The 10,852-nt window shown below is 49.3% G+C and overlaps 1 protein-coding gene across 2 annotated transcripts; it reads left to right on the forward strand.

Annotated features, from left to right (window-relative positions):
• Nucleotides 1–2,682: 2,682 nt before the first annotated feature.
• Nucleotides 2,683–10,349, forward strand: PTGES2 (prostaglandin E synthase 2). Of its 2 annotated transcripts, none has more exons than XM_027869526.1 (7): nucleotides 2,683–2,958; nucleotides 4,523–4,717; nucleotides 5,018–5,076; nucleotides 5,572–5,721; nucleotides 7,574–7,774; nucleotides 8,695–8,812; nucleotides 9,677–10,349. In XM_027869526.1, exons 1-7 carry the CDS (start codon nucleotides 2,701–2,703, stop codon nucleotides 9,803–9,805), a joined length of 1,110 nt encoding a protein of 369 aa, XP_027725327.1. In that variant the 5' UTR covers nucleotides 2,683–2,700; the 3' UTR covers nucleotides 9,806–10,349. The 2 variants fall into 2 exon arrangements, with proteins under 2 accessions (XP_027725327.1, XP_027725328.1); XM_027869527.1 differs by having other exon boundaries at nucleotides 2,853–2,958; nucleotides 5,021–5,076.
• Nucleotides 10,350–10,852: the final 503 nt, after the last annotated feature.

Below are 10,852 nucleotides of genomic sequence, written 5' to 3' on the forward strand. Positions count from 1 at the left end.
GGGCAACAGCATAGTATGAGCTGTTGTGGGGGAGGGGGGAGGGGGGAGGGAGACAGGCTGGGAAACTGAGAGAGAGGATTAGATACTCTGGGGAAATAAATGACAGGGCTGAAAATGGGACTGGGAGATCTTGCATTGGGATACACACTCTATCCTCACCCCAGTTGTAGAATGTAGACTCCCTCAAGATTTAAATCAGGTTCTGCTTTGTGCAGAAGGCCTATCCTAATCCCCCACTTGCTACTGTCCCCCTTCCAGCATATTTATTATGTATAGAGTTGCATTTATACTTATTTGTGTACCCAGGAGAATGTAAGCTTCTTGAGGGCAGGAAATCTTTTTGTTTTTTGTATCTCTACTGGCAAACAGTAAGTGCTTAATATATGTTTGGGAATAAATGAGTGAGTGAACAAATGAATGAATGTTCTAACTAGCATGACACTTTGTTGTTGTTTTTGTTAAGTCGTTTCAGTTATGTCTGACCCTTCGTGACCCCATTTGGTGTTTCATTGGCAAAGATACTGGAGTGGTTTGCCATTTCCTCCTCCAACTCATTTTATAGGTAAGGAAACTGAGGCAAACAGGGTGAAGTGACTTGCCCAGGGTCACACAGTAAGTGTCTGAAGCCATATTTGAACTCAGGGAGAGGAGTCTTCCTGACTCCAGGTCTGGCACTCTATCCATTGCACCACCTAGCTGCCCCAGTGTGACATTTATTTGGCCTTTTCTCCCCAGGTCCTTGAGATTATCTTGAAGGACAAACTCTACTTCGTAAACCTTCCTGTTGACTCTGTGACCTTATAAGCCTCAAACCCATTTTGCACCACTATATTAATCATCCCTTCTCCCCTCACCCCTCTGCCAATAAATCTTAGAAGATGGAAATCTGTCATTAGTCAGAGCTCAGATTCTCCCCTTTCTGAAGTGTCCCCCAGAAGCTGGTTCAATGGGCTGGGGCCCAGGACTCAGAGGAATTAGATTCAACACTGCCCTCCAGCTGTTGTTGGAGCCTGACTGTAACCAGCATCAGTTTCCCTAGGATCAACATTGCAGTGTCAAAGGAAGTCTGGTGAGACAACATGTACCAATTTTGTTGGAAGCACCAGGTGGTAATAACACTGTCATGTAGCTATATGAGTTTCCCATTTATGATTCATAATTTCATAGATTTAGAACTAGAAGGTATGTTAGAGATTGTCTGGTCCAATCCACATTTTACAGGTGAGGAAACAGACTTAAAGAGGTTACAAGACACAAGTTAGGGGGTGGGAAAACTCTCTGTATCCATATTCAGTTTTAGACAGGTGCCTCAGGGTTAAGGCCTGGGCCCCTGAAAGTGAGATCCTTCCTGTGTGACACAGAAGGTCAATAGATCAGAGGCAATGGGAATAGCTTTCTTATCTATAATCCTCACTCTGTTAAGCAGCTAGGTGGCATTACAGGGGATAGAGTGTTGGGCCTGGAGTCAGGAAGACCTGAGTTCAAATTTGACCTCAGACTTACCAGCTGTGTGACCCTGGGCAAGTCACTTCACCCTGTTTACTTCAGTTCCTCATCTGTAAAATGAGCTGGAGGAAATGGCAAACCACTCCAGTATTTTTGCCAAGAAAATCCCAAATGGGGTCACTGAGAGTCAGACACCATTTAACAACAGTAAGGTGGCACAACAGATAGAGTGCATTGAACTTGCAGTCAGGAAGACCCAAGTTCAAATCTAGCCTCAGATACTGGCTGTATGACCCTGGGCAAGTCACTTACCTTTGTCTGCCTTAGTTTTCCCATGTGTAAAATGCATCCACCTCCCAGGATTGCTGTGAAGATAAAGTAAGATGGTATTTGTAAAGTGCTTTAAGTACTAGCTATTATTATTATCTGGGTGACAAGCAGAAAGAAGTCAGATCTCCCTCCACCCCAACTTCAACTGCATTTTGGATCTTGAAGCTGATTTCAGAGAGGTTAAGAGATTTGCTTAATGTCTCACAAACAAGACTAAAATCTGAACTTAAACTCAGGTCCTCCAACTCCAAACCCGGTGCTCTCTTCCAGAATGAACCACGGACAAGTTCAATCATGTAGCCAATATGATTTGGACACGTGTTTTGTGCTGGGGACAGCCAGTAATGATTTGGATGTCATCTTAACCCAAGACAGAGAAATTCTGGATGACCTCTGGCAGTGACCCTTAAACCAAACGTTTCTGCGATGGTTAAGTACTTGCTACATTCAACAGTGAGTGCCCTGGTCTCCAAGTCAAGAAAGTCCTGGGTTCTAGTTCTACTAGAGTGACCTGGGACCAATCACTGAACGAGTCTCTGGGCTTGCTTCCTCGTCTGCTTAAAGGGGAGTGGGGGTGGCCTAGACGACCCCCAGGTCAGGCCCCATGTCTACGCCCGCAATTCTAAGGGTGGTAGATCTCCGAGCTAGGAGGGGCTCGGCGATCCCAGGATCCTCCGCTCATTTTCCACAAAGGGATGGTGCTCAGCAGCCGCTCGGACGGCGGCAGGATCGGGTTTTTAACCAAATCCCACCCCGGGAAGCTCAGCCTCTACCGGCCCTGCGGGCCCCTCCTCCTTCCGGGGCGTTTTCATCTCAGTGTCAGAGGCCGAATCCCTAGACTACAGAATATGCCGCTTTAAGGTCAAAGCGTCCTTTGGTTCTCGGGCCCGCCCGCCTAGAGTTTGCAGCCCATGCGCAGTCAAGATGGCTGTGGCTGTGGCTGCTGTCCGGGCGGGTTGGCGTTATGCGAGGCCGGTGGGCTGGAAGTTGGGCTGCTGCCCGGGCCAGAGCCGGGCCGGGCTCTCCGGAGCGGCGGGGCGGTGGCCCGGGGCGGCGCCCACAGTGGCCCCGAGGTTGCTGGGGGTGGCGGCGCTGGCCCTCGGGGGCGCCTTGGGCATCGGCCACACGGTGCGGGGCCGTCTGAAGACCCAGGAGCAGCTGGCCAAGCAGGCAGCCCCCGAGGTGAGAGAGCGAGCCGGGGGGAGGGGGAGGCGGGGCCCCCCAGGTGAGAGAGCGAGCGGGGGGGGGGGGGGGGACAGGGGGGGGGGCCCCCCCCAGGTGAGCGAGCCGGCAGCGGATGGGGCACCCTATTCTAGGCTGAAAGCCCTGAGCACCTCGCCTCGGGGTCAGAGCTGACCGCTAGCATCTTTCCATCTTCCACCTGCCCCCTTGGAAGCACCGTAGGGTGTAGGCGGGACGCTCTCCTAGGGTAAAGCCCCAGCCGTGCCCCTAGGTTCGCTCTGTGTTTTGCAGAGGCACCAGCTCTGGGGTCGGGACACCTGAGTCCTGTCACCACCTCGATGTGTGAGTGACCTTGGGTGAGTCACATCCACTCTCTTGACGAAGGTTTCCAATCGGTAAAACTAGGAGGTTGGACTTGATGATCTCCAGTTCTTTCAGGTCTTAAGATGCCTAGAGATGGAGGGGACCCCCAGAACCTCCTCAGGGAAGATCCAGCCTGAACGATGATCTCAGCCAAAAACCTATTATTTCCTTCCCCTTCCTTCCTTTGGTTGCTGGGGATAGAGTGAGGTGTAGGGATGATGGGATTTTCCCAGCACCCAGGGCTGGAGCATGTGAATAAGGAGGAGGAAGAAGGGGTGTCTGTCAACTACTGTTAAAAAAAAAAACCTCACATGAAGCTCTTTTAGATAAAATCTAAAGAATTCTCATCCTGTTTCTTCTACTGTGGACCAGGCATTGGAGGGGGGAGGGGGGCCCCAGAATTTGGTTGTTTAGCAAAAACTCCCCATCCTTAGTCACTTTCCTACCCTCCCTCTGACCTCACTTTGGCTGCTGCTTCAACCATTCTAACAGTTAAGGTGTTGAGGGAAATCAGAACTTATAATTTAGAGCTGGGAAGGCCCTTAGAAACCATCTAATTTTAGAGAGGAAACTATACCCCAAAAGGTCAGGTAACTTATCCAGGGTAACACAGCTTGTAAGTAATAGCTGTCATTTGAGCACATCAAGAATTCTGTGAATTTGTTTTTTGATTTTTAAAAATATTTTGATGACTGTATTTCAATATGATTATTTTCCTTTGTAATTCTATATATTTTATTTTATACCTTTAAACATTCAATGTAATTGCTTTCCCTTGTGATTTTATTCATTTTAAAATGTTTTGAGGAGAGGTCAACAGGTTTCACCAGACTGACAAAGGAGTCCATGATACAAACAAGGTTAAGAAGCTTTGGTCTAATTTTTTATAATTGTGTACAGCTTTTAAGGGGGTGGGAGGTAGGGAAATAACATCTGAAAATAGACTGTAGATTTTTACCATTGTGTTTGTGATAGAATATCCACAGGTCAGTGCTGTAATTAAAACTAAAAATGCTTAAAAAAAAAAAAGCCTTGGTCTCCAGTACACCATGATGTTTCCTTTGCTGCATATATCTGTTATCATGATTGAAGCCGCCTTAGATGTGCTTTTTAACCCAATTTCTCCTGTAAATAAATGCTGTTGGGAAAGCATGCCCTGCCAGCACTGAACTGGGAGTGAATTCCTGTCTCCTTTTTACAGCTTGCTGAGGGCCGTCTGCAACTGACCCTGTACCAGTACAAGACTTGCCCCTTCTGCAGCAAGGTCCGAGCCTTCTTGGACTTCCATGCTTTGCCGTATGAGGTGGTGGAGGTAAACCCTGTCCGAAGGCAGGAGATCAAATTCTCCTCCTACAGAAAGGTGCCTATCCTGCTTGCCCAGGAAGGAGAATTACTAGTAAGTGATCCCATCCATTCCATCCCCATTTCCTTGGGCCAAAATTGGGCTCTTGGCTCCAGATCCCTATGGAACATAGAATTGGTATGGGACTGATAGCTCAGGGCTGAAGGTTTTAGGGCCTCCACCCACCCCCTCCCAGGATTCTGACCCTTATTCTGACCCCTGGTGCTCTTCCTATTCTCCCTTCCTTTCCCACTTGATCCATGCTTCTCTGGTCAAGACTATTTGACTATAAAATGTTTTGAGATCTTGTAGAGCCTGACTCTACCCTGAACTAGATGGTAATTCTCTTTTTAGCAGCAACTTAACGACTCGTCCGTGATCATTAGCGCACTCAAGACGTACCTGATGTCTGGGTAAGGGGCCTTTGGAGAACCACAGAGTCTGCAGGCTAGAAGGGGCCTCTGGAGGTCATCTCATCCCTCTCGGACCTGAGTTGTGGGATCGGGGTGAAGATAGGCATGAGAGTTTGTCCAGGGAAACTGGGTGGGACAACTTTCTTCACTCACCTATTCCAGTGTTCCATGGCTCTTGATTTAGGAGGTCCTTCTGGGTGTCTACATTGGGTCCCTCCTGTTGTCTGTATTTCATCTCATTTTACCTGCAGAAATGGGGAACAGGCCCACTGGAAAGTCTTTCATGGGTTTAAAGTTGAGCCAATTGCTATAAATCCTGACCGCCTGACCCCACATCTCCCCCAATGACCTTGCAGTTACTCATGAGTTTTCCAGAGACAGAGGGAACAACAGGCTTGTGGCACAGGGGAGGTACTCAGACAGCTTGGTAGAGGATGACCCTCCCAGGGGCTCATGTGGGAGGGGGCAGGTGAACTTATGACGCTGATTCTCTAGGAAGAACCTGGAGGAAATCATCTCCTATTACCCACCAATGAAGACAGTGAATGACCAGGGGAAGGAGGTGACTGAGTTTGGCAATAAATATTGGCTCATGTTGAATGAGAAGGAGAGCCGGCGTCTCTACAGCGGGAAGGAAGCTCGAACGTAAGTTATGAGGAGATGGGGGTAGTGAGAGCAAGATGGACCATCTTTTTACTTTGTGACCCCATGCACTGAGGCCTCCAAGATGAGAGGATATTTAGTGGGAGGGGCCTCCAGAGATTTCAAGGAGCCAGTGGGACGTGGTCTCTCCTTCCTTCCTCCCTCCCTCCCTCCCTCCTTCCTTCTTTCGAAGTCGGTGTTAAGTGACTTGCCCAGGGTCACACAGCTAGTAAGTGTGAAGTGTCTTGAGGCTGGATTTGAACTCAGGTCACTCTATCCACTGTGCCACCTAGGTGTCCCTGAGCCCATGTGGTATTGTAGAAAGAACAGGAGACCTGGAATCCGGACCTGGATCCACCACTAACCCATTGATCCCCTTGGGGCATGTCCCCTCTTTGGACCTCAGTTTCCTCCTCTGTAAAATGAAGTGATTGAGTTAAATGGTCCCTAATATCCCTTCTAATTCTAAGTCTAATTTTTTTCATCTAATCTAATTGCCAGTTTAGAGCAGGTCTGTTTCTAAGCCAAGCAGTTAGGTAGTTCCATAGTGCAACGAGTGCTAGGCCTGGAATCAGGAAGACTCATCTTCAAGTTCAAATTTGACCTCAGACATTTACTAGCTGTGTGACCCTGGGCAAGTCACTTAACGCAATTTGCCTCAGTTCCTCATCTGTAAAATGATCTGGAGAAGAAAGTGGCAAACCACTCCAGTATCTTTGCCAAAAGGGGGTCAGGAAGAGTCAGACACGACAGAAAACAACTGAATAACAACAAAATTTCTAAGCTATCTCACACTGGTGGGCCTCAGCTTCCTCAATTATAAAATGAGAGGGTTGGACTCGATTACCTCTGAGGAAGAGGTCTTCCATCTCTCATTCTATGGTAAGTGATATTTCTACCTAGGCCAGGTTGCTAGACCTAGATGTGTAGAATGGAAAGAATGCTGGGCCTGGGTCAAGAAGAATTAGTTTTGGAGGCAGCTAGGTGGCTCAGTGGATAGAGCTCTGGCCTTGGAGTCAGGAGGACCTGAGTTCAAATCCGACCTTACACACTTGACATTTAGTAGCTGTGTGATCTTGGGCAAGTTACTTAACCCCAATTGCCTCACCAAAAAGCAAAAAAAAAAGAAGAAAGAATTTCAAATCTAGCTTCAGATACTAACGTGTGTCCCTGAGTAAGTCACTTAACCACTGTCTGCCTCAGTTTCCTCATCTATAAAACAGCACTTAACCTCCCAGGAGGATCAAATGAGTTAATATGTATAAAACACTTTGAAAACCTTAAAGTGCTATATAAATACTAGCTATTGTTATTATCATTACTGGGAAGGCTATCCCTTATTTAAAATTAGTCCTGTCTTAATAAGAACCCTCTTGTTTATAATCCCTGCCCTGTGCCATCCCCCCCAAAAAAAAGATGGAGTGGCCAGTAACAGAACCTTGGAGGGAAAAGGGCAGCAGGGCTGAACTGGGCCCAGGGAGGGGCTGAGCCTTCATCACCATTCCCCCAGCATGCAGGGAGAGGTGAGGGAGTAAGCATTTATAGCAGGCCTTCCTTCTATCTGCCAGCACCACACTAAGCACTTGATAAATCTTATCTCATTTGATCCTCACAACAACCCTTCAAGGTTGGTGCTGCTGTTATCCTCATTTTACAGTTGAAACTGACACAAATAGAGGGTAAGTGACTTGCCCAGGGTCACACAGCCAGTTGATATCTGAAGCTGGATTTGAACTCAGGTCTTTCTGATTCTCTCCATCACTCTATTCATTATACAACCTAGCTGCCTATAGCTACACATACACACGCACACGCACGCATATTCATATGTACATATGTATATATTTCCCCATAGGGAGGAAATGAAGTGGCGACAGTGGGCGGATGACTGGCTGGTGCACCTCATCTCACCCAACGTCTACCGCACTCCGGCCGAAGCCCTGGCTTCCTTTGATTACATTGTCCACGAGGGCAAGTTTGGAGTTGTGGAAGGAGCGGTGGCCAAGTATGTGGGTGCAGCCGCCATGTTCATCATTAGCAAGAGACTGAAGAGCCGGTAAGCAGGGCACAGAGCCTGCTCAGAGGGTCAGCATCGGGCTTCCACTCATCACCAGCTTAGGTTGTGTGTGTTGCTGGGGAGGGAGGATGGAGATCTTTGGGGGTCTTCTGAGGATCAGAACGGGCATCTCCTCAGAGCCTCTCACATGGCCTTGGAAAAGAAACAAGGGAATCGTGTGGCCGTGGAACCTTCTGTAACTAGGAATGCTTGCTGGAAAAGGAGGCAGCCTGTCCCATGAAGAATCTGACCCCCGCCGTCACAGCACAGCCCAATCCCTACTTTCCCTGAAAGGAGCTAGAGGGTCACAGTGGTGGGGGAGAGTGGTCTGAGGAGAGGGGTGCCATGGGACCGTGCTGGGGAAGGCAGTACAGGGCAGGGCACGGTCACCCTCTGTTTATCCTGGACTGGAGCAGAGGACCATAGCAGGGAGAAGTGGGCCTCCCTACCCCACTCCAGGCTGGCCCTGCCCTTGTTCTGGCTTTGCTCTAATGTATGCCGTGGCAAGCTGTGGCCTGAAAGTCAGGACACCTGGGTTCTTTCCAAATTCACTGTGTGACCTGAGGCAACTCACTTCGGCTTGGACAGTTTCTTCCTTTATAAAAGATGGAGGTTGGATGCGCTAATCTCAGATCCCTTCCAGGTCCAGTGCTATCCCACGCCCTTCCTGTGATCATGTCCCCAGTGCCACTCATTCCACTCATGATCCCAGAGAGCCAGGAGGTGGCTGCATTTGTGAGAAATGCTCTTCCCCATCACACACATCCCCCGTCCCGCAGCCGTGTGTGTTATCGTGAATTGCTTAGGGCTCTTGTCCTCTCGTCTGAGAACTGGCTGGGGCTGGGGTGGTGCGGTGTGACTCAGCCTCTGAGGGGCCTCTCTGATGGGCCGCTGAAGGAGAGGGCATTCCTCCCCTACAGGCACCACCTCCAAGACGATGTCCGAGAGGACCTGTACCAGGCAGCGAACCAGTGGGTGGCAGCAGTTGGCAAAGACAGGCCCTTCATGGGGGGAAAGGAGCCCAACCTTGCTGACTTGGTGAGAAGTTTGGGGTGTCCCAGGGAGGGGTAGGAGGATTTTCTGGGCTGGGATTCCCTCACCCAATCTTTTGCAGTGCTGGATTTGGAGTCTGAGGACCTGGGTTCAAATCTTGGCTTGGCCACTTCTGTCCAAGGTCACTTAGGTAACCTTGGACAAGTCATGTAATATCTCAGAGCCTCGGTTTTCTCCTCTGTAAAATGAGGGTGTTGACCTGTTAGGTCTCTTCTACCTCTAAGCCTGTGATCTTTTGATTAAATAGTAGGATGACCTGGAGCAGATCATTCAATTTTCTGGAGCCTCAGTTTCCTCGTGTATAAAATGGAGATAATTGTTCATGGGATCGTTGTGGAAAGTGATGGTACTAGGAGGCAGCTAGGTGGTATAGTGGATAGAGCATCAGCCCTGGATTCAGGAGGACCTGAGTTCAAATCCGGCCTCAGACCCATACCACTTACTAGCTGTGTGACCCTGGGCAAGTCACTTAACCCCATTGCCCAGCCGAAAAAAAAAAGAAAGAAAGAAAGAAAGTGATAACAACTTGAAAAATCTGCGTTGTTATTTCCTAACCCCTGGAAGGGGGTAGAAAAAGTCCCAGCTACCATGCCATGCTCATCAGACCCTCCAGGGCTATGTCCCAGTGCCTTCTAGAGGACCCCTACCTAGACATCCCGAGTTGTGACCCTGGTTTTCCTGAGGCCCTGTCTCACTGCCAGCTTCCCTTTCCTTCCAGGCCTAGCAGCAGGGCCGAGAGATGAGACCCCCTCCCCCAACCAAGGTTGGGATCTTTAAAAACTCTGGGCCCCTCTGGGCTGTTTGTGGGACCCAGAGTCTCTGTAACAGCTGCTCCTCTCCCGTTGCCAGGCGGTGTACGGTGTGCTGCGTGTGATGGAGGGCCTGGAGGCCTTTGAGGACATGATGTGCCACACCCGAATTGGGCCCTGGTACCTTCGGGTGGAGAAAGCCATTGCTGAAGCCCAGGGAAACTACTGACTCTCCCTGATGCTTCCCTCCCATTGGGGCAGAGTATAAGTGGATTCTGGAGCCATGGGAGTGCCAGCAAGCAGGGAGGTGTGTGAAGGCCTCTCTCCCTCATCCAGCTCCCTGGAATCAAACCCTGAGCCGGGGCAGGCTAGTGGAGCCCTGGTCTGGGAGCTGGGGAAGGAGCAGAGGATGTTTTTTAGGGCTGCCACTGATCTCAGGGAGGTTGAGATCCCTACTCAGAGCTTCTGGACTTTCACTATTTATTTCTAGTCTTCCTTGAGCGTTTCAGGGACCTCTCTCCTAGCCTGCCCTGGTGGCTCTCTCTGGACTCTTGAGTGTCTGGGAGGGAAAGAACAGGCAAGGGCCCTGGAACCCTGAGGGAGGAGCTATAGAATTCTGAGGACATTTTCTGGGAAGTTCCAAGGTCCCTGGATGGGGGGCCCAGGGGTTCCTTATGGTCCAGGTCTCCTTGCCCTCAGTCAGAGGGTCCTGGAGGAAGGCCTCCTCAGCTGTGAGTCATGTCTGCAATAAAGAAATGGTTTGCTGTTCCGAGGCTGTGACCCAAATTTGTGATGGAATTATGAAATATAACGTGCAAATGAGTCCCTTACATGTGAAAATCCTAAACTGAGCCTAGAGCAGGAGTTCTTGACTCTGTGTGTCATGGACCCCTTTGGCAGGCTGGGGAAGCCTGTGAACCTGTTCTCAAAGTGATGTTTTTAAATTCATAAATAAATGCATAGTATTGCAGAGGAAACCATTTAAATGGAAATACAATTATAAAAAAAAAAGTTTTAAGAGCCTCTGGCTTAGAGGAACATAGGCTAAGTTAAGGGGAGCAGGTGTTTGCTACCGTTGGGTCACTTTCTGACTCTCTTACCAGGGGAGGCAAACACTGTTTCCTCTCCCTGCCGGCCTTTGGCCATGGGATTACATTCTTCCTCTCCTGAGGGTCCATCCTTGTCACTATGTGTAGGGTGGGACCTTCAGCCATCATCACCATGCCCATACCCTCTACACAAGTAACTTGAAATGGCATTTAAAATGTTGAAGTTG

The sequence above is a fragment of the Vombatus ursinus genome, unplaced genomic scaffold, assembly GCF_900497805.2.
Source record: "Vombatus ursinus unplaced genomic scaffold, bare-nosed wombat genome assembly UNPS02014793.1, whole genome shotgun sequence".
In the NCBI taxonomy this organism is placed as follows: domain Eukaryota; kingdom Metazoa; phylum Chordata; class Mammalia; order Diprotodontia; family Vombatidae; genus Vombatus; species Vombatus ursinus.

What these genes read in the sequence shown, in the direction of transcription:
- PTGES2 (XM_027869526.1), top strand. Translation starts at nt 2,701, where the DNA reads ATGGCTGTGGCTGTGGCTGCTGTCCGGGCGGGTTGGCGTTATGCGAGG. An exon ending in AGCGGGAAGGAAGCTCGAAC is followed by an intron (nt 5,722 to 7,573) that starts GTAAGTTATGAG and finishes ATTTCCCCATAG; the next exon opens with GGAGGAAATGAAGTGGCGAC. An exon ending in AGCAAGAGACTGAAGAGCCG is followed by an intron (nt 7,775 to 8,694) that starts GTAAGCAGGGCA and finishes CCTCCCCTACAG; the next exon opens with GCACCACCTCCAAGACGATG.